Genomic DNA, 22,585 nt, shown 5'->3' on the forward strand with positions numbered 1-22,585 from the left:
AATTGTCAGTGAGCATATCATGATAAAAGTCACTGCAAACTCTTCTCATTCAGTTAAGTGATTATGATCAGCTCATGCCATACTCAGGGCCAAGTCTGTCTTTTAAAGCCCTTCCTGCTTCGGAAGCAAAAGCAGAATGCACATGCTCGAGGAGAAGGCCTGGAACTGGCAGTGAGGGCATCCAAGTGGCTCTGGCAGCCATAGCTGCCCATGGTGAGGTCAGTGTGACAGTGAGCATACCACCACTTCCCTCCATGGGGCCAAAGGCACAGAGTTAGTCTTGTGCTGCAGTGAGCCAGTGGCACATTTAGGAGGCAGCAGGTCAGATTTGTTCCTGGGTGCTCTGAACACCACGTGGGTGTCTAGTGGCATGAACAGGGCTAGTGCTCAGGCCCACACCACAGAGAGGACTTGTAAGTCCCCAGAGTCTGCTCAAGCGACAGTGGGTGTGACCCAGGCCAGCAGTCCATGGATAGGGTAGCTGGGATAAGGTCCTGGCTGGGATCTGAAGGCCCACCCTTGGCAGGGGGCACTGGCAGCACCGGTCCCTATCCCTTCAGCTGAGCCGGGACAGGGCAGGACGGATCTCTGCCTGTCTCTCCCTGGAGGAGTGGGCCTTGGTGTCATCAGGTGCCCTGGGCAGAGTGACAGAATCATCTGACCCCATGTGGGCATGGGGCCACCATCACAGCCTTTCTCCAGCTATCCTCCCACCCTCAAGAAGTCCCTTTGAAAGAAATGTCTTTATAGCTGCAAGAGCCACCGCTGTGGAGTCCAGTGAGGCCCACAGAACAGTGGAGTGGCTCGGATCCAGGAGCAGCTGCTGCTCTTTGAGGGCTCTGCACACCCCTGTGACTTTGACCTGTAGAAATAGGAGGTGAATCTAGAATATTCTACCCAGAGAACTATTCTGAGAGGCGAAACTGATGTAGCCACCACTCCAGGCCACCTGAAGGCCAGAAACAATTTGCAACTTGCATTTTAGTATCATTTCTTTAAACAAGATTCACTCATATTATACAAATATCCCTGTTTTTCATAACCAGTTCTAACCTCACCCGGTTCTAAGCAGACTTCACTTCTCACAGCTTCTAATGCTATTTTCTACATATCCAAACTTTAAGGGGTACAATTTCTCTGCTGTGTCCCACTTTTTAAATGAAGAATGAGGACCCTTTCATGATGGGTAGATATTGTGGTTGTGGCTATTTCTAAATAACCAGGACGACTGTTAGAGAGCCCATCACCGGGGGCTCATCAGTAGGCAGGCTGCACACATCCTCAACTCTTCCCAGGCCAGGGACCGTCTACATACAGCAGAGGAAGTTAGTGACTTCTTGCCATTTCTCTCATGCAACTGTGCTAGCCAGTCTCCCAGATGCCCCATTCCCCGCATCAGCTAGCCTGGCCTTTCCATATGGCATTCTGGGGAAACCAGCAGCCCACAAGATACTAACAGGCATTACTCTTAGAAGAAATCTGTGACCAAGTAAGCTGGAAAAACAGAAACAGAAATACAAAGTTAAAAGGGTGTATTTTCCACAGGAATTCCCAGAGCCTTCTCTGGAAAAATGCTTTGCACACTGTGAAAATGAGGAGGGGCCTAGTATGCAGGCTTCCCAAATGCATTTGATCAAAGAATACTTTTTTTCCAGAAATTTCACATCTCAAGATTCCATAGAACTTCCATGGAGACTGTTAAGCTAACCACTACTGTACAAAAGTTAAACCCACGTACACACCCACATGCAGTTTTCTCTACCATGTGGGGCACTCAGATCCTTGCAGTCCTTGGCATTACAAAGCATCTCCCTTCAAAGTGGAAGCAACTACTTGCTGAGTGCTTCGGCAGCCTTCCCCCTGCTCTGGGAAACGATTCCACTGGATATGCGACTGTGCCAGGCACACAATAGCCAGTGTGAACACCTAGAACCAGCCAGACCTAGTACAGGGTGACCGTTTTCAACAACTTTTTACAAGGCAAAAAATGAGGTCGGGAGCAAGAATGTCTGAGTGTAATCCACGGTTCAATTTAGTTAATGTGAATAGTGGGGAGACAATGTGGAGTGAACAGCCTTCGGTTTGTGGGGCCTTCTGTCCCCAGAGCAGCCTCAAGACCCTGGGCCAACCTCACACTTCCCGACTGGCAGGTTTCAGGCAGGTGAGACTTTAGGGCAAGCAGGAGCAGCATTGTGACGGCAATGTCCTCTGTAAGGATGCCCGGGGACAGCCATCTGCCCTCTCCGTGGAGAAAACCTGCTCCCAACTACGACTGCAAAGTCAATGCCCTGTTGGTCCTTTCCCAGAACGCTTGCCACTGCTCGCTGCTCGAGTCTGGCAGGCATTGTCCCGGAAGGTGAGCTGGGGGAAAATGACTTGTCACAAAGGTGGGCTCCAGCTCAGGGACTCTACGGCGATCCTTTTCTCTTCAGCTCTGGGGTGTGCTCAGTGAAACGAGACACATGTTCATCTGCTCTCTCCCCACCAGCTTTTTGTCAACAAAGGCACAATTGTTAATGCTGTTGGGGCATCGCATGACATCCACCTCCTGAAGATTGACAATCGAGAAGATGAGCTGGTGACCAGGATCAACTCGTGGTGTACAAACTTAGTGGACAAGGTGGGTACATGTCACCCTGCGCAGCAGTTTTTCTAGCTATCAGTCAGAGTGGAAATCTTCCTGGGACAGTATATACTATTTGCAGTAAGAAATGATGTAAAATTAGGAGTTGCAGAATTCCACACTGAGAACTCAGTATTAGCCCACCAGACTTTAAATTACTTTCCTTTTCCCCAAACTAGACTCAGTAAAAGATATTAATCAACCATCTGACAAAAGGACATTGGGTTGGTCTTACCCCTCAGATCCATAAGGATGAGATCACCAGGAACCGCAAGCGAGTGAAGGAGATCAATCAATACATCGACCACATGCAGAGTGAACTGGACAACATGGAAGGCAGTGACATCATAGACTAGAGTGTCTGCCCAGAAGCTTCCTTTTGCAAACATAGCACTGGGTCCAACCAGAACACACCCTTCACTGACTACCTCAGAAGTTATCGGGATTTTTCAACCCATGACCCTAACAACACCATTCTTCCCCCACCCCTGGAAAACTTCCAAATGTAGAAAAAAATACAGGATTTATGCCACTGTCTCTCCATTGTTTAAAAAAAAATAGCCAAAATTCACATTCAGATGAGCAGGAGAAAAAGACAAAGACAACGGCACCTGGCCTTGCAGTTAACCAGTCTACTGAGCGTGACTCCCAAGGGGGGCTGCCCCTAGGCTAGACTTGCAGCTGTGGCCTTATGTCAGCTGTGGCCCAACGCCATCTCCTCTGACACGTCCAGGGCAGGCAGCTGCCAGCAGCCATTGGAAACTGTTGTGGACCAAGACCTTCTCTCCTCCAGGTGCTGAGGAGCAAAACAGGGGAGCCCCCAGTCCCCAGCACAACACCAGGGTCTGGGCCAGCCCACAAAGGAGCTCCAAGATTGACTGCAGGGACCTGAGGGCCCTCTGGAGGTAAAGGGTATAGGCTGGGCCTCCCATGCCACCTCTGCAGCCTGAGCTTCCTCTATGAAGTGGGATGTGACAGTGCCTCCTCTGGGCCAAGGGGTCATGGGAAGCACATGGGTAGTGTGGCTAGTGCCCCACCAAAGAGGTGACGCCTCTTCATTACTTAGGTGAGTCAGGGCGGGCGGCTCAGGGAGGCTTCACTGCCTGCTGCGCAGACCCTTCCTGCTTCCCTTCCACTGGGCCCTGGCACCAGGAGACTGCACCAGAATGTGCCAAGGGGGTAAGCTGCCTGACCTTGGTAACACAAACACATAGGAATGATGGGGAAAAGGGGAGGCATAAATGAAAACAGGGCTTAACAGGTTTCTAGGGCAGAAAAATCTTTAATAAAATCAGGGATGAAAGTCATTCTTACACCCATCTCCCTCACCCACTGCTGGCTGGGGCAACCAGCCTGGACCGGAGCTGACCTCCAGACAGCTGCACTCTGCATTCTAGGGTGCCGCTGGCTGAGAGCCCCTAGGGTTGTGGGGAGCCTGCAGCTATGCAGCCTCTGTCTTGCTGGGTCTGCTGCTTGCGCCTCACTCCTGCAGGAGCTTGTGCTTGATCACGGTGCTCTCAGAGCAGAGGTGGACAAAGAGGGTTCCAGCGGCCGTGCGCGCCCGCAGCTCCTGCAGCTCGTACTCATGGGCCCACTCAATGTTGCCCCATTTCTGGATCTGAGGTGAGGACAAGATGTGAGCTGGGTTACTGGCTAATGAGAAATGCACAGAGGAGGCAGAAGTACACTGGTGGGCAAAGCAGGCCCCCATGCTCCACGATGAGGAGGGTCTGAGAGGGCTGTGGTCCAGAAACCAAAATCACACGTGTACTTCCCCTGAGGGCCTGACCCCTATGCTGCTCTTCTCGCAAAGGTGACTGGCATGAAGTGGCCTGTAGAATGTCATCCTTTAGGAGCTGTCTAGCAGGCTGGGCTGCATGTGCCCGTGTGGGTGGGGTAGATAAATCACAAGGTCAAGGTCACTGACACCTGGGGGGCTGCAGTGCTGCAGAGGCCTTTCTGCTCTGCACACAGGGCACGGTTGCAGACTCTCTCTCCAGGACGCACAGTGTGGTTGTCCAGATGTCAGCGCAACTCCAACCTGGCCCTGCTGGCTCCTCCCTGGCCAGGGTCACCTCCCAGGACACATGGCCTCGCTGCCCCAGCCCATCCAGGAACTCAGAATCTGCCACATTATACAAGCATTTCTGGGTAGCCCAGTCTCAATCTGGACACCTGTGATATGTCATATTTTCAGAGAACTCACATACATGACTCGGGTTATACCCCATGTGGTGTTGGTTTGAGCCTGAAGTTCAGAGCATGACAGCCTGGCTCAGGTCCCACAGTTGAAAGCAGACCCCAGACTGGAAACCAGGTCTCCTGGCTCCCCACCTCCCACAACCCTCACACCCCCACAGGTCACCCCTCTTCCCATTCAATCGTTCTTAACATCCAGAGGATAGCTAGCCTCTTTTGTGACACAGAAACACATTTTCCCCTGGCATTTTTCCAGGCAGATGGTTAGATTGACTCAGGAAATACTGTCATTACAGAAGGGTTTTCATTGTGCTAGGAGCCAATTTGTGATAGTATTTAGCCTTCTGAGGCTGGAGAAATAAGTAACACCAAAAAGACTGCAGAGGACGTCATAATTCTGAGTTAAAAAATGCCAACAACAGTGTAGCAAGACCTTATTAATTCTGAGTCACTAAATCAGAACTCATCCGTTCAGCAGCCACCTGTGCACCCGCTGCCAGCCGTGCGACCCACTGCGTGAAAGCCACAGTGTGAAGGCTTAGCACACCCACAGCCCCAGTCACTGAGGCAGGGCTCAAAGGCTCTAGAACTGCCCACAGACCTCCACTTGCAGCTGGGGCAAAGGCTGTGGCCTACTCCCAACCCTGGCTCCAGCATTTTCCAGGGGTGTGACCCATGCCTCAGTTTCCTCCTGTGTAAAATGGGGGTGACAACAGCTCACACCTGACCTGGCTGTTGAGGAGAGGATGCGATGAGGGAAGAGCCGAGCACAGAGAGGGAACACAGCGGTGGTGTTCACTACTCTTATTTTGTTTACTATTACTTGCCAATACTCTTACTGACCCTTAGTTTTGGCTTCCAGATGGACAGGACAGTAATAAAGACCAAACTTACATAAAAACATTTCCAATGGGTTCACCTTCCCATCACACACAGTCTGAATCACGGAGGGGAAAGTGAGGACTTGGGGTGCCCACCTCGGATCGCTGGCCACAGCTCACCTGGTACTCCTCTTCCAGACGTGATAGTAGCACGGCCTGCTCCACTGTCAAGCGCAGGTCAATCAGGCCCAACGTGAGCACCATGGACTTGAGCTGGGTCACTACAAACTCAATCCCTGCAGGGACACAAGCCAGGTCAGGACCCAGGGCTCCCCTACCCAAAACAGGGCATTTGCCAGACCTATTCTTTGCCTGTCCCTGCAGCCCTGTAAGTGCAAAGGCACCAGTGGGGGAGAAGGGTCACCAGAAGCATCTGTGCCCATTCTGCATTCTTCTCAAAGAGCACTCTGTTGTCCCTTGGGGGTGATCACTCCGTGGCTCCTACATGCGTGGGCACATGATCCAGATCTGGCCCGTCAGCACATTCCACCCCCGGCCCAATGACTGGGTCATGGATGGGCATGTGACCTGCACTGGGCCAATGAGCTGTGGACTCGAGACTCCTGAAGGAGAGGAGGACAACTTCCTCCAGGAAGGGTGTGAGCCTGCTGTCTCCTCCCACCGAGTACAGGTCTGGCATCAGAGCCAGACCCTAGAGTGTTCCTGTGACTCTCTGGACTTCTGACACCCAAAGCCACCACCCACCCTCTGAGGCCCACAGGAAGTGCCACACGTACCTTGTAGGGCCCACATGTTGTAAGATGCCAGGTGGCTGATGAGCACCTCCCGAGTCCTGGTTGGGATGCTGGGCCCCATTATGCTGGTGGAGGAGCCGATCTCCACACCATATCTGAAAGGAAAGGGCTTTGGCCTGTCCCTATGGTGCTAGGCAGCTCAGCTTTTGCCCCAAAGCAAAGCCCTAAACTGCTGAGCGTGTGTGCACCCCTTAAGGGCATGTAGCTCAGGGGCCTGTCTTGGGATTCTGGGAGCAACTGCCAATGTAATCAGTGGGCTCCTGACCTAATAACTTTGTGTCACCCAAGAGCAAAGCCAGAGTTATCAAGAAACTGCCCTAAATAAAGGCATGGATGGTTATGTCATGCAAGCAGGGGGTTCACTTATGTGCAGCTCTCTAGAATCTCCATCCAAAGCATGAACTACATGCTTTTTAAATCTTTTAAGAAAGTTTTTCATATTTAAGGCCATATAAAATTTCTTTTAAATATTGTTTCTTTACAATCATATTTGCTATGACCTATATCATTAAACGATTTGTTTTCCAAATATTTACTAAGCCTCTCCTATATTTTGGTCTGGGATGTGGCTTCAAGAAGGATACATTTTCAAGAACAATCATAGCATAAAACATAGGAAAAAACGAATAGAGCAAAAACAATTTTTGTAGTTTTCTTTCATATATCACTGGTTTTTCCCATTGGTTTTTCTGTAAACTATTAAGGATGAGAAATCTCCACTGCCACAAAAAGCTGACAATTTTGTACCACAGCAAAGATCTCCAGGCATCTAAATTATTGTTGTATTTCATTAGATTCCAAAATGATACCGTATCTTCACAGCTCTCACACAGTATTGCAGTTGTTACATTTTATTTGATCCTTTTGCTCACTGACTATACCTTTTACTACAAGACCCAAGAATGCCTGGCACACTATGGGCACTCAGGAAACACATACAAGTGAGACAGATGGGCATCATTCCTGTGAAAAATGCAGTGTCAGAACTACTCTGTGAGCTTACAAAATACTGTGCTCAAGGTAGAAGTCCTCCCAAACTCCCATAGAAATGAAATGAAATTGAATTTTCTTTGTTACTGCATCAATAGTCTATGTAATCATGCACAAAGGAGTTCTCCATCTAAGAGAAATTCCTAGAAACCTTACATCCATAGGATAGATGTCATCTGTAACTTTGTATACAGCTGTCCAGACTTTTCTCCATGTGTGTACATATCATCCATGCTACTCTGTGATTTAGTTTAATGCCATAACAATGGTGATGATAAAGATGACAACTGCCAAAATTTGAGCATTTACTGTGTGCCAAGCAGGATGCCATGCTTCCCTTCATTTACTCTTCACAACACTGGAAGAGATATGAGCCCCACTCACAGACAAGGAAGCTCAGAGAGATCAAGTGACCAGCCCAAGGTCACACAGTCAATTGTGGTGGAACCAGAGCCCCATTTCTATAATGAGCACAATGTGCCCTGGTGGCAAGTGGCTGAAATTAATTTGAGAAGCATTTTATTCCAAGATGGCCCTATCCCTGAACATGTGGAAGGTTCTAAATCCCACAGGTGCTCTGAACTCAGGAAGTCCACTAGCTTAGGGCTCTATTGTCCAGCATGGCCCCTGGATTCCAGCAGCCACCCAGCACCAGGGGAATGCACATCTTACCTCTCCTCGGCCCATGCTATGATCGGGTCCCACTCGTTCTTTTGAAGTTCCACTAATGTCTTTGGTTCTTCCACCCTGTAGCTAATTCATTACAAAAATCACCTTCATTAATAAAAAAGTATAGTTCCTTCATTCAGTGACAGACAATGGAAAATCAAAAGGCAACAGATGGAAACTTCTCCACACACCCTCTTCCAGCCCTACAAGCCTTGCCTCTAAAGCCGTGGTTCTCAAAAATGTGGCCTTGAGGCCAGCAGCAGAGCATCTCACCTGGGAACTTGTTAGAAATGAAAATTCTCAGGCCTCACCTGACACCTATGGAAAACATAACCTCTGGGGGTGGAGACTAGCAATCTGTTTTAATAAGCCATCCAGGGGGTTCTACTATAGGCCTGGGTTTGAGACCACTGTCCTAAATGTCGCATTATTTGACAGGTCAAGGTTTGCAGCACTAATACTGTACCCTCAGGTCCACACCCACTTGATTTTAGGATGCTCTGCCAGAAGCTCAGTCACTGCATCCCCATCTATTCTTACCCCTCCCAAGACTGTCCCCTGGCCACAGAACAAATGGCCTGTTTGCACCTAATGATTCACCTGCCTCCTGGCTATAAGTGCAGCTGCTGGCACAGAGGCCTGACAGCACCCGACGCTAGGCTGTGCCACTTGTTTTGACCAAGAGTCACATATGGAGTCAGCTGAGGTGAGCTGAGCTGCAAGGCCTCATGGGAAGGGAACCCAGTGAGCACCGTGGACAACCACAGGCTGATGTGAGCAGAACAGAGAAGACAATCCCTGAGTGTGCAGGAAAAGCTGGGCTGCTGAGAGGAGTGGATGACAGGCAGGCTCTCCCTCCTCCCCACAGGGAAACAGAGAGGACCTCTGGGATCTCAGCTTCTGGCTCCCATCCCTGGTGGTCCCCATCTGATTCCTGTATAGTTCTCAAGAAAACCCTTTTTACCTTAGCTAGGCTGAATGAGTTTCTGTTCACTGTGACAAGTAGTCCCTAACACAAATGGAGGTGACTTTGGAACCAGCAATTCAAAGTCTGGCACCCTTCGGGCTGCCTCTCTAAAAGTACCTTTGCCCCTCTCATCCCTCAGGGGATAGCTCAGAGTCCCAGGGCATGTGGGCCAGCAGACATGGTGCTGCTCAACCCTCGTTTCTCCAACTTTGCTTGAGCATCACTGGCCAATTAGCTGAAGAACACAGACACAGGAGAGAATTCAGAAGCAGCAGCCAGCCTGAGTATCAACACCTGATCATTTCTGTGTCTCAGCTCACAGCAATGATGAAGATTTCTATATGAGAATGTGCCAGTGGGCAGAAGTCCAGGGCGAGAGACCCCACCAAAGGTCGTCGGCAAGTGACCGCCTCGATCCTGGGCCCTGCAAAAGTTGCAAATGGAACCCCACCCCTCCCTACCCAGACCAGGGGAAAGATGCAGGGCCACAGAAGGAGTGCCTGGAGCCCTGGCACTGTTGCAGCCCAAGGAGTCTTCCATCCTAGGGGTTTGAAGAGCATCTAAGTGCTGATGTCAAGTAGACCACCTTCCCTGCCCTGTGAGATAATAGCCATCTGCCTCTTCCACTGACAACTGCCTGGGCAAAAGAGGCAAACAGCCCAAGGAACTCACAAAACTCAAGGGGAATGCCCATCTCAACGCCAATTACCAGATGGTGTCGGTGTCCAGAAACTTCACAGCCGCCTGGATCAGCTGGTCCTTGTTTCTCTGGGTTGGGTTGTCTAAAGACGTGTTGCACAGTGTGGTCTGAATCAAAAGGCAGAGAGCCCTGTCACCGCCCACCAGGCCAGGGCAAGAGCACTGTGTTCCTGAGGACACGGCACCCAGCATACAACCACATGAGAGCCAGACAGCGATGCCCGGGGTGCGGAGTGCCAATGAGCAGCCCTGCCCGAGGGGTCCCACAGCCTCAGCTGTCATGCATCTCTGAGAGCTTGCCGCAGCTAGGCTCCGTGCCACACAGTGTGCAACGGCTCCGGGTCTCCTGCTCTTCACTGCCAGGCTCTGCCGTGTTTAATTTAATCTCACAGCAGTTATTATAACCATTTTAGAGATGGGGAAAGTGAGGCCCAGAGCAGTCAAATTCAGCAAGCGGGACATGAAGGCCTCCCTGGAACTCCAATCTGACTGAAAGCTTACCAGCTGGCTCCTTAAATACCTTAGAAAGCAGGGGAACAGAACAGCCAAACCAGGAGCACAGTTATTTTTCCAGATCCAACTTATCCATAGCAGGGTGTTCTAATGATGAGTTTGGAACCGTTACCCTAACTTCATTAGACAGTCAAAGGACTGGCTGTGCAGATGTTGAAGAAGCCCCTCTGGGTCTGCATGTCAGGGTGGAACCAGTGATGACCAGGATGATAGCACTAACGCCAGCGCTGACTGCACTCGCTCTGCTGCCACCCTGCCCTGAGCACGACTCCAGGTAATGTTAACACTCACCTTTCACCAGTGGGGAACATGGGGCTGAGGAGGAACAGTAACTTGCCCAATGTGGCAGTTTGGAAACTGCAGAGCCTGGATCTTAAGAATTTAGCTAACACCTTCCCGAGTCGGCTGGAGTGCCTCAGTGAACCACCCATGTGGGGAGCCTCCCTGGATCCTGAGAGTTGTCCTCACTGACCCCATCTGCTCCCTTGGGTTCCTGCACTCACTCAACCAATACTTACGAGTGCCAACTAAACTACCTGACAGGGGCTGGCTATGCGCTAAGAGGTGGCTCTGCCCTTCTGTGTTTACAAGGAGTGGGGCAGACAGGCAGTAAGTGTGTAAACATAAAGCAGATGATTACGAATTGTGTTAAGTGCTGATAAAACAAAGGAATGGCTGCTGAAATAAAAAATAAGAGGCTGGGCAGCCAGGGAACATGATGTCTGTCCTGAGACCAGAGGAAGAACCAGCCACCCAGCATGGCATTCTTAACAGGTGAATACAGGGGGCGGGGCAACGATGAGAGTGTTTGTCACATCCCAGGACACACGTGTGGCTGGCACTACCCGAGTGCCTTAATGGAATTTGGAAAGGGGTTTCAGTTTCTGCCAGGAGTGGGCATCAGGGTATATATAGGTTTGTGAACTTGTTACCAGGTGCATGGTGTAGAACTTGATGGTGTCCTGCTGGGAGTCCCATTCAGTGGCCACTGCAATTGCCAGGGCCTCGTTGGGGACAGTAAAGAGCTTGGCTTGGGGAGTTTTCAGCTTCCGGTGGTCCAAGTTTATCTCAAAGTCACCTTGAAAGATCAAATGAAAACCTCTCAGGGATGGTTAAGTTGAATCAAGTGACCACTCCTATATTTAGATACTTGAATTGGTGCAAAGACAACTCTGAACTCCTTCTTGGAGGACTTACAGAGACATATCCCACAAAAGCGCAAAGAGTCATCTCACCGGTGAACCGACTGGAGATGAAAAATGTTTCTACCCATTTACAGAAAAAAAAAAAAAAGGAAAAGAGGCAGTCAGAATTTCAGACACTCACCTTCACTCTGTGTGATGCTGACATTCTGATAAAACCTCTTCCTTTCTGTAAGAAAGATTTTTCAAAAAGGCAGTTTAAAATAATGTCAAGACAGTTGAGGCAGTGACAAGACCAGCTTGTATCATACTGCTAATTCTGACTGATTGGCTTGATTTTCCTACCTCTAGTCAAGGTCTGCCCTGCTCTGTGGGCATAGTCAACAGCTTCTGATGAAAGCTGGGGGGAGGAAGGCCTTCACTCTCCAGGGTAAAGGAGGGACAGGACAGGACAGGCTGTCCATGCCCCCGCCAGCTCCCAAGCCCAGGGATAGTCTGATCACACAGCATCATGAAGCTGCAGGCTGACCGGACAGACTTTTCTAGCATCTTCTGCTTCTAAGCATACTCCCCAATTCGGCCCTCACCAGCCCTGCCCCCATGCCAGCACAATGTGCCCAATCTAAAGGTGGTGGAATGCAATAAAGCCAGAGGCTCGTTTCAGGTGAGAGTCTGATACCTCTAAGGCCTGAGTGCAAAGCCAGTGTGAACGTGCATCTGCGTGTGTGTGTGCACAGGCAGTAAGGAGAGATCCCAGGAGCATTTCCCATCCCCTCTATCCAATTAATTAACCTAATTAACCAGCTTCGCTGGTTATTCACCAGGAACTGCAAACATTTCCTTCAAGAAGAGGGAAAATCTGTGTTCTGTGCTACCTGAAAATAACTTGAATAAAATCTTACATGAAAATGTAAACAAATTCCCCCTTTTACCAGGAGGGATTAAAACTAGGAGTACTTCATAAGCAATCATGCAGATCCCTTCAACTAACAAGGAACATACAGGTCACAGTTTTGGAAGCTATTGCCCATAGCCCAGCCTTTACCACCTGTAATAAAACCTTCATCCGTTCACACACTCATTGGGCACTGCCTCCAGTCTCTGGCTGAAGTGAGTTAATCGAAATAATGATGCAGCAAGCGGAAGAAAAGGAGACTCATTCGTTTGTTAGTGCTCTTTAACTTCTTCCAATGCTTTTCTTTAAAAAAAAACTTAGCCAAGTTTAAGATAAATTTTATAATTCAAATAGACTATGAAAATCAGGAGAACTTGGTTTGTGTGCACGGGAGGGTAAGAGGTAACAGAGGGGATATCTGCTCTTACTCCAAACATTTGTGTTCTCATATTTTCTGCATCATATGTTTTTTAATAAATCTCACTTGCTATCATAATGCTTACACAAAGAGGGCCCAAGACTGCATCTCCATGGTTGCACTTACTAAGGCCCAGACTGTTTTCCCCAAAAAAAGATTTGTATGCCTACTATGTATCAGGTACTGTTTTTTTTTATTAAGGTATTATTGATATACACTCTTATGAAGGCTTCACATGAAAAACAATGTGGTTACTACATTCACCCATATTATCAAGTCCCCACCCATGCCCCATTGCAGTCACTGTCCATCAGTGTAGTAAGATGCCAGAGTCTCTATTTGTCTTCTCTGTGCTACACTGTCTTCCCCATGATCCCCCCCCACACCATCTGTGCCAGTCATAATGCCCCTCAATCCCCTTCTCCCTCCCTCACCACCCCTCCCCTTTGGTAACTGTTAGTCCCTTCTTGGAGTCTGTGAGTCTGCTGCTGTTTTGTTCTTTCAGTTTTGCTTCATTGTTATACTCCACAAATGAGGGAAATCATTTGGTACTTGTCTTTCTCCACCTGGCTTATTTCACTGAGCATAATATCCTCTAGCTCCATCCATGTGGTTGCAAATGGTAGGATTTGTTTGTTTCTTATGGCTGAATAGTATATTCCATTGTGTATATGTACCACCTCTTCTTTATCCATTCATCTACTGATGGACAGTTAGGCTGCTTCCAATCTTGGCTACTGCAAGTACTTCAAATAAAACAGCAAATAAAACAGACAAAAAGCACTGTCTCTGTGGAATTTTTTTTATCCGATCTGGCCACTGAGATGATGCTATATTATTATAGCACCATTTCCCACCTTTGTCTGAAATAAGATTATAACAGTGATCCTCTCATACATGTGAAGCCAAAATAGGGAGCTTACAGCACTTCAGTACTTTTAAATTTCCCTACTTCACATGCTATGTAAGCCACATTCAGATGGCAGATGAGATATGAATCTGAGGCCTCCTCGCATTATGTCTGTAGGCCTGGATCAAGGCATCCAGACTACATCCAGTATGTTCTGATGCCTGGGCTGAGAAGCATGTCTAAAGCAAAATCAGGCAGGAAGTGGGAAGAGCTCTGAGAGCTGACTCATCACTGGGGGAAGAATCGGGCTTGGTGGCAGGAAGTGCCAGCAGAGAGCATTCTAGCACACAGCCCAACGTGGCCCCAGGACAGGGCCCAAAAACCTGGGGCCCCGGAATGCACTTTGGGGCAGACACTGACAGCAACCGGCTGAACCTTCCAAAGCTGCCAGGGCAGTGAGTTTTCCCACAAGGGAAGTTTTTTTCTCTGCATTACTGTTCAGACCTCAGTTCCTCCACCCTGGTTCAGGTCAGCCTCTGTGTCTGATTAAGAAGGGAAAACTGGAAGGGAGTGGGATGGATGGACAGGTGAGGCTTAGTCAACCAAAATCGCTCAAAACAGGAGTAAACCATGCAGAAAAAAGAGACTGACAGCATGACAAAAGGAGCGCCAGGCTGTTGGCCTCAGACAAGAGCGGCCCGCATGCATGCATGGCTTAGACAGGTGCTCTCCTGAACGCGGCCAGCTCCACTTCAGCCTGGAACAGACTTTGGTGAGGAGAAATCCTACTCCAGGAAGTGAGGTAAATCCTGGGAGGAGGCCTCAAAGCTCCCCCTGCCCTTGAGGCACTTGCTATCCAGTGGGAACACCAAAACTAATCCAACTGAACAATAAAGTAACAATGATGGTGAAGTACAGGGAGCACTGGAGACACACACCAAGGGAAGCCTAACCTCACCGTGGGCCTCAGGCAGACCTCCAAGCAGTCAGCTTTCATCTGAGACCCAAAGAAGAGGCAGGAGTTGGCCCATCTCCACTGATGATTCGTTTTTAGAAGGCACATGTATAGAAGGAGTTTTCAGCAGAATAAACAGCTTACACAAAGGTCCTGGACCTCAAGAGAGCACAGCTATGAAGAACTAGAAAGACAGTCAGGACAAGACTGTAGCTATTCCAGCAGAGGATTGTTAGAGATGCCCAGAGAGGGCTGGGGAGGACAGGTCTGGGGGAGGGGGCCGGACAGGTCACAGTAAGGAAGGCAAAGGGAGTCACACAGGCAGTTAGGGGTTCACATAGGCAGACAAGAACAGGACCTGGGAAATTCATTTGGTAGGATCCACACTCCCCAACAATGTCCAGAAGTTCTTCACCTGGGCCCTCAAAGGTCTTGGGCCACATAAGAGAAATCATGAGGCCAGGAGCCTGTGAAACACCCATACTCCCAGTGAGTACAAGGCTAGCCGACAGCAGCGGGGACCCTATCTTTAAAGATGAAACAGCCTGGGCTTGTAGGATCACACAGAACTTGGGTCTATTTTTAGTATGCACCGCTGGGTGCCTTTTAAGTGACAATTTTGTAGACTATGTAGATATAAAGAAATGACTTTGTAAAAAAGTGTTGACTTTTCAAAGCTGGCCATAAGGAAACTGGCTTTATAAGCAGAGAACAACTTTAAAAAACTGCTCATGGCAAGAGTACTAGAGCGTAAGTTAATATCCATTGGGTCCCTTTTTCCTGCAAGGTTGCTTCAATTCACATAAAGAAATAGGCTGTTTTCATCAGTAGATGAATGGATAGAGAAGAGGTGGTACATATACACAATGGAATAATATTCAGCCATAAAAAGAAAACAAATCCTACCATTTGCAACAACATGGATGCAGCTAGAGGGTATTATGCTCAGTGAAATAAGCCAGGCGGAGAAAGAGAAGTACCAAATGATTTCACTCATATGTGGAGTATAACAACAAAGCAAAACTGAAGGAACAAAACAGCAGCAGACTCACAGACTCCAAGAAGGGACTAGCGGTTACCAAAGGGGAGAGGTGGGGAAGGGACAGAGAAGGGGATTAAGAAGCATTATAATTAGCACACACAATATAGCTAGATTATGGGGAAGGCAGTCCAGCAGGGAGAAGACAAGTAATGACTCTGTAACATGTTACTACACTGATGGACAGTGACTGCAATAGGGTGGCAGGGGCAACTTGATAATATGGATGAATGTTGAAACCACAATGTTGCTCATGTAACATCTTCATAAGATTGTATATCAATGATAGCTTAATTAAAAAAATAGAAATAGGCTGTTTTCTATGTCACTTCCTCTTACACTTCTCCTCCTATCCCAGGCTTCAGGGTCCAGTGAGTGATCTTTCTACCAGCCTCAGTTTCTGGGCTGGCCTTTGCTTTGGAAAGACTCAAAGCCTCAGAACTACAACCCCCGCAGTGCACCAAGAGAGGAAGTGCCTTCTCAGAGTGGTCTCAACACGTTTATCTTTTTTAACAGTGCCATCTGGTGGGCCTCAAGCCTTAAAGCTAAATTCTGACTCGGGGTATCCCTCCTTCCATATTCCTAACACAACTCTAACCAGCTGTTTTCAGGTATCAACATTCTTCAGGCTAACTATACAAAGAATTCTTACAACTCAGTAATAAAAATACAAAGACCCAATTTAAAAAAACAGTCAAAAGGATCTGAACAGACATTTCTCCAAAAAAAATGTACTATGTCCAATAAGCACATGAGAAGATGATCAACATCATTCAACATTAGGAATGCAAATCCAACCTTGGAGACACCCCTTCACACCCACCAGGATGGGATATAATAAAAAAGACAGATAATAACAAAATGTTGACAAGAATGTGGAGAAACTGGGACCTTCATACTTTGCTAGTGGACATGTAAAATGGTGCAGTTGCCTTGGAAAGTGCCTCAAAAAGCTAAACAGTAATCATTTGACCCAGTGTGGCAGTTCTTCAAGAAGCTAGACAGTTACCATTTGACCCAGCAATTCCATGCATATATACTCTCTTATCTATGAGAAATGAAAACATCTGCCCACATAAAAACTTGTACTCAAAGCAGCATTCACAATAACCAAAAGATGGGAACACCCCAACTGTTCATCGTGGATGAATAGATGAGATGTGGCACATCCATACAATGGAATAGCATTCAGCTATAAAAAAGAATGGATCCATGCTACAACTTGGATAAACCCAGAAAACATGCTAACTCAAAAACAACTAGTCAAAAGAGACCACATCCCATTTATATGAAATGTCCAAACTAGGGAAACCTACAGAGGAAGGAAATAAAGTAGTGGTTGTCTAGAGCTGGGGGATCAGAGGGGACAAGGGGAGAGTTAACACTAAAGGGCACAGGGCTTTTATGGGGGTGATAATGTTCTAGAATTGATTGTGGTGATGGTCATACAACTCTCTGGGTATACTAAAAACTCTTGAATTATATGCTTTAAATGAGCAAATTGTAAGTGAATTATATTTTAATAAAGCTGTTAAAAAATTCTGGCCAAATGTATCTGCCATAGCAATTAATGTAAATTGGCCAAATGTCTAAACATGTTTTTTTTCCAAATTGCTCCAGCATCTAGAGCAGGGATTAGCAAACATTTTCTCGAAAAAGCTGGTTTTGCAGGCTCTATGATCTCTGTTGCAAAACAATCAACTCTGCCATTGTAGTGAAAGCAGCCCCAGATGATACATAAATGAGTATGGCTGTGTTCCAATAAAAGTTTATTTATCAACACAGATGGCAGAGTGGTCTCCTTATCTACAGAATCTCCCTCAACACAACACAGCCACTCTATGAAGACAGGGTAGGTAATACCTCTGAGATGACAGATGCTAATGAGAAGCTAAATGACTTGTCCAGGTGACAGACAATCTGTAAACAGAGGAGACAAGGCTTCCAGCCTTGACCTCACTGGGCAGCACACTCAGCCAGACATGCAGATCGTCCAGATCACCTTCCCTTCTAACTGGATCTCCAACAGCTGAACCACCAAACAGCCTGACATGGGGCTCCTTACAGTGATATCTCAACACCCAGCCACCTTTTCCAAAACCCTCCTCTCCTCCTTACAAGCCCAGAGGCATGGCCATTCCTAAGGAGCCAAGTTCAGTCTGATTGCCAATCAAAGTCTTCTTTGAGAAGGCTCCACTTGGGTTTAATCTTTCACTACTCCAAAAAATCATAGAATTTCAAATCACTGAAGTCTTCATAGAGCACTCAGAAGCCTGGCTCATGTACCTTTCTCCCACATGCTTCATTCTTTCATTGTTTTCTTTCACATTTCACCTCCTACCATGTGCCAGGTACTTCCGAGCCTAAACTAGCAACTCTGCAGCACAAAGGAAAAAGATGACAAAATCAAGTGCCACCATAATGGGAAGTGGCATCCACTAAACTAACTTAACTTACTCTGCTCTTGTGAACTTAAGCGAACTACTGACCGTGTTCCCTTTGCTCACACTGTGCCTCTCTGGGATGTTGTAAAGGGAAAAAAATAATTTCTCTTGTTTATCTTTACACACTCTGTATGCCAAATGTGTTGGGGGTTTTCCCACCAGTCAACTCTGTGACATCAGCTAGGTGTCCTACAATTCAATTCAATTCTGACCCTAGCTGCCTGGAGATAGCATCAGATCCCACAGGGTAAGGGCTCAGTCCCACAGGACCGTACTCCCTAAACCCCCCTTCATATGCCAATTGCAAGTCCGGGTTGTCACCTGGGCTTCTGACAAACCAACTATAGATGGAAGGTTCCCAGGACCCCTCCTCAGATTTAATTTGCTAAAGCAGGTCACTGAACTCAGGAAAACATTTTACTGCCTAGATTACCAATTTACTATAAAAGGACAGAACTCAGGAACAGCCAAATGGAAAAGATGCTTTGGGTGAGGGATGGGGAAAGGAGCAGGGCTTCCATGTGCTCTCAGTATGCCACTCTCCCAACACTTCCATGTGTTCACCAGCCAGGAAGCTATCCAAACCTCAAAGCCTGTATTCAGGGATTTTATGGAGACTTCACTGCATAGGCATGATGGATTAAATCACATTGTGGTCAGCCTCCAGCCCTCTCTCCTCCCCAGAGATCAGGAGTAGGGCTGAAAGTTCCAACCCTCTAACATGGTTGGTTCCTATACCAACTAGCCCCATCTTTAGGGGTTTTCCAAAAGTCAACTCATTAACATAAACCTAGATGTGGTTAAAAGGGACTTGTTATGAATACCATACTCCTTTTACCTTTACCACTCTGGAGCTATTTTAGGACAAAAGACCAAATATAATAATAAAACATTCTCCCACAGCTCTTATCGCTTGTAAATTACAAGAATTTCAGGAGATGTGTGCTAGGAACAGGGCAAAGACCAAATAAATATATACATACACACACAAATATTTATATATATATATAATCACAGTATCACACAAATGCTCTTCTTCCTCTTAACTGGCTCTCTATGGCCCACCTTCATGCCCTTCGCCTGGGCCCTGACAGGTGAAACCTCAGCTCCCTGCTGCATCCATTTGTGTAAAATTATGGAACTTAACAGAAGGACCCTCACAGGCAACCTAGTCCTTCAAATCAGAGGTAAATTAAGCCGAAAGGAAGTAGTCAAGTGCCCAAGATCACACAGTACCTCAGAGATTCAACCAGCATCAGACCCAAGATTTGCACACAAGATTTCTGCCACAATGCCAAACTGCCTATAGAGTTCTAGTTTTTCTAAAGCAGGCAGTGTTACAGCAAGGTCCCTCACACCCCACATCACCTCTGGATGTGTTCTAGCCATCTTCCTCCTCCTCTACGCCAAACTCCTACCCATCTATCAAGACTCTGCTTAACTGTCCTTTCACCCAAGACCCTTTCAAGACCCTTAAGATGACAGCAGGTGCCTCTTTGTGTTCTCAGAGCTTTTTTGTAAGTCGACCCTTGAACAATGCAGGTTTGAACTGCAGAGGTCCACTTATATGCAGATATTTTTCAACTGATATATTGGAATTTTTTTGGAGATTGTGACAATTTGAAAAAACGTTTTCTTTTCTCTAGCTTGCTTTATACTCAGAACACAACATATAATAATATAACATACAAAATATGTGTTAATCCACTGTTACAAGTAAGGCTTCTGGTCAACAGTAGGCTATTAGCAGTTAAGCTTTGGGGGGAGTCAAAGTTATACTCAGATTAACCACGAAAAGGGGTGAGTGACCCTAATCCCCATGCTGTTCAAGGAGCAGCTGTACTTCCCTAGCACAGGATATTATAAGCTACTGTTCAACCAGGGTAGTATAACCTTCTGCACTAGATACTGAACACCATTTACGTGGGGACCATGACTGTCTTGAAGACTATGCCGCCTCCTGCCCTCAGCACAGAGAAACTAACTGAATGAAAGGAATGTGTTCTACTTTCACTCATTTAAGGGGATCACTTCCACTCTTAGCCTAAAACTCTCCTCAGAAGCAATGAAAGGGCCATTGCCTTCTTTTAGGCCTCATCAGTCAGAAGTGGAGGAAGGAGGTACAGCTGTCAACTCCTTAGCAGACAGGACAGGGATTGTGGCAGGGCAGTTGGAGGGAGGGCCAGAACCGTGCAGACAAAGTGGCAGAGCTAGAAGACTGAATGCTGGAGGTCCAGGCCCCTTCTAGGCCCTGGAGCACAGGAAACAGACAGGCCGAACTTTGCCCTCCACAAATCTCTGATCTTGTCCTTGGTGCAATCGTGACCCTGAGCCCCGTTTTCCCTGTCTGAAAACAAGGATACATCTGCTTTCTTTATTGGACAGGAAAGCTATCATCCTCGTGAAAAGCCGCACGTGATAAATGCCAATTACTGTCTCTCCTGCGGTGACGCGCTGTGTGCCCTCGGGGGTCCCTGCCTGGGCTTCTCTTTCCCGATCTGTAACAGAACCCGATAGACCTGCGTTACCTGAGCCTGAGCGCTGCTTCGATTACCCCGCCGTGCACAGCCCGCCTAAGCCCAGCTGGCCCCTGGCCAAGAAGACACGTGCCCCGGCCTCCCTCACCTGTCGGGGGAACGTAGGCACGGGCTGGGGGCTGGGGATTTGATCCCGGCCCCACGGAGGCGGCGAGACCACCCCGGGGCCGGTTAAGGAGGCGGCGCTCCCCATCCAGAAGCCGGAGGCAGCTCCTCCACATAACGCTAAAGGGCCTGGGAAGACGACCGGCACAAAACCTGAGAACAGGAAACAGGGAGAAGGAATCCCCAAGCCGCAGGCTCAGGCCGTACGAAAACCTCTCACCGCCTCCCCAGTGCCCTCATCCTCCCCTGCACGCCGCCATCTTCCGAATGAACCAATAGTGCGCCGTCGCTCGCGCGCGCCACTCGCGCACACCCCCAGTCAATCAGCTTCACAAACGCACCTCGCCCCGCCCACTCCACGCAGCACCTCGGGAAGACTACAAGTCCCAGAGGGCCTCTCGCGCACCCGGCCACGTGCTTCCTCCGCCCGCCAATGGGTAGAAGCGCCGCGTGCGCCTACTCCCGCCTCCCGAGCAACCTCGAGCCAATCGGAAGGGGTGGTGTGTATGCGAGGGCAAGTGGGGAGGGGGGCTCAGCTCAGGACCGGGAGGCCCTACTCGCAGGTCCCGGGGTCCCGGTGGCGGACGGAGCGCTTGGTCCGCAGGCAGCGGGCGGGTGTCACCCCTCCCGCCCCAACCCCGCGCGTGCGCGCCCCGGCCTCTGCCTCCCTGCCACTGTCCTCGGCTCCCGCGCGGCAGCGGCGGTTCCTCTCCCCTCCCCCAGCCCTGGCTCCGGGGGACCCCGCGATGCCGGTCCGCACAGAGTGTACCCCGCCGGCCGGTGCCTTGGCTGCTTCCGCGGCCTCGCTCATCCCGCCGCCGCCCATCAACACCCAGCAGCCCGGCGTGGCCACCAGCCTGCTCTACAGCGGCTCCAAGTTCCGCGGCCACCAGAAGAGCAAGGGGAACTCGTACGACGTAGAGGTGGTGCTGCAGGTGAGCGCCGGGCCGGGCCGGCGGGGGCCCGAGGGCCTCCTCGCGGCGCTCACGGGCCGTAACCGTCCCCGGCTTCTTGAGTCCGCAGCCGCCGGCCAGGCCCTCGCCGTCGGGCCTCCTGCACCCGGCGCTAAACCCTGGGACCTGCCCAGCTGGTGTTACACTCTCTGACCCCCAACCCTGACCTGCCCCCTCACACGCCTGTCGTGAGCTGCTCTTGGCAGACCCTGAACACTCTCCCAGACTCGAAGCCCGAGACCCACCCGCCTAGAATCCGGAAGCCTCCCATGATTGGCCATCCTGAGACCTGGGACCTTCCCATGACCTGTCGCCCTGAGATCAGCCTTGCCTGCAGTGTCTCTCAGACCCTGAAATACTCTCCATTGGTTTTTCCTGACTCTGGACCCTCCGCATGGTTGGGCCTAAGTCAGATTCTCCAAGACTTGAGACATGCCTCTACCCCACAACCCTCTTCCCGAAGCCCCAGGAATCCTCAGATCCTGAGGCCCGCCTCCTTCTCCTAGGATTTCCTCTTTGGGAGAGCTTAATCAGCCTCAGACCTGGGAGCACCCTCCTTCCATTAGTCCCTTAGCTGGAGAGCCCCCAATCCATAACTGATTGATGACTCCTGGCGCCCCCTCAAGACCAGGTACTCTCACCCTGGTGCTGCTGGGTGGAGTGCCTCACTGTCCCTTAGAGGTCCCCGGACCTCTTACTGCCCCATCTCTTTCTGGCTCAGGCCCCAGCTGCCCCCACCCTGAGGATTCCTGCCCCAGGCTTATCCTCCCTACCCCCATTCTCTGACCACTTCCATTCTGCTCCCAGTCTCCCCAGCCTGTCAACCCAGACCTCCCACCCCATACCTTCGTCTTATTCCTTCCTGGTTCAAGGGGACCCTCTTTCTGTGTTCTTAGCTTTTTCCTACATGCCAAAGCTTGCTCTCAGTCTCTGATCCCCATGTACTAGGAA

General features: G+C 49.1%; 3 protein-coding genes across 5 annotated transcripts in view; 2 read left to right on the top strand and 1 right to left on the bottom strand.

The window, feature by feature from the left end:
* DRC3 (dynein regulatory complex subunit 3) overlaps positions 1 to 3,746 on the top strand; it is a 30,544-nt gene extending 26,798 nt beyond the window's left edge. The window contains exons 11-12 of the mRNA XM_057500780.1: positions 2,489 to 2,620; positions 2,866 to 3,746. Of these exons, the coding sequence (XP_057356763.1) occupies positions 2,489 to 2,620; positions 2,866 to 2,979 (246 nt within the window). The 3' untranslated portion in view covers positions 2,980 to 3,746. The remainder of the gene's footprint in view (positions 1 to 2,488; positions 2,621 to 2,865) is intronic.
* Positions 682 to 20,940, bottom strand: ATPAF2 (ATP synthase mitochondrial F1 complex assembly factor 2). 3 transcript variants are annotated; one of them, XM_036894002.2, is made up of 9 exons: positions 20,665 to 20,940; positions 11,623 to 11,667; positions 11,229 to 11,374; positions 9,794 to 9,891; positions 8,121 to 8,201; positions 6,441 to 6,553; positions 5,824 to 5,939; positions 1,458 to 1,494; positions 682 to 862 (listed from the first exon to the last, which is right to left on the bottom strand). In XM_036894002.2, the coding sequence occupies exons 1-9, from the start codon at positions 20,795 to 20,797 to the stop codon at positions 717 to 719; spliced, it is 915 nt and encodes a 304-aa protein (XP_036749897.2). In that variant the 5' UTR covers positions 20,798 to 20,940; the 3' UTR covers positions 682 to 716. The 3 variants fall into 3 exon arrangements, with proteins under 3 accessions (XP_036749897.2, XP_057356762.1, XP_036749896.1); XM_057500779.1 differs by lacking the exon at positions 682 to 862 and having other exon boundaries at positions 980 to 1,494; XM_036894001.2 differs by lacking the exons at positions 682 to 862; positions 1,458 to 1,494 and adding an exon at positions 3,886 to 4,241.
* A 79-nt stretch (positions 20,941 to 21,019) lies between these two features.
* The window catches only part of GID4 (GID complex subunit 4 homolog), a 28,010-nt gene continuing 26,444 nt past the window's right edge, over positions 21,020 to 22,585 (top strand). The window contains exon 1 of the mRNA XM_036894021.2: positions 21,020 to 21,616. Coding sequence (XP_036749916.2) covers positions 21,188 to 21,616 — 429 coding nt within the window. The 5' untranslated portion in view covers positions 21,020 to 21,187. The remainder of the gene's footprint in view (positions 21,617 to 22,585) is intronic.

Source organism: Manis pentadactyla, chromosome 4, assembly GCF_030020395.1.
Source record: "Manis pentadactyla isolate mManPen7 chromosome 4, mManPen7.hap1, whole genome shotgun sequence".
NCBI classification, from domain to species: domain Eukaryota; kingdom Metazoa; phylum Chordata; class Mammalia; order Pholidota; family Manidae; genus Manis; species Manis pentadactyla.

Bases quoted from the DNA above. Each gene is read 5' to 3' on its own strand.
- ATPAF2 (XM_036894002.2), bottom strand. From the start codon at position 20,797: ATGTGGAGGAGCTGCCTCCGGCTTCTGGATGGGGAGCGCCGCCTCCTT. The intron at 11,668-20,664 runs GTGAGGGAGGCC...TCTTTCTTACAG, and splicing joins TGCCTACGTTCCCCCGACAG to AAAGGAAGAGGTTTTATCAG. The intron at 8,202-9,793 runs GTAATTGGCGTT...GTAATGAATTAG, and splicing joins CTGGACACCGACACCATCTG to CTACAGGGTGGAAGAACCAA.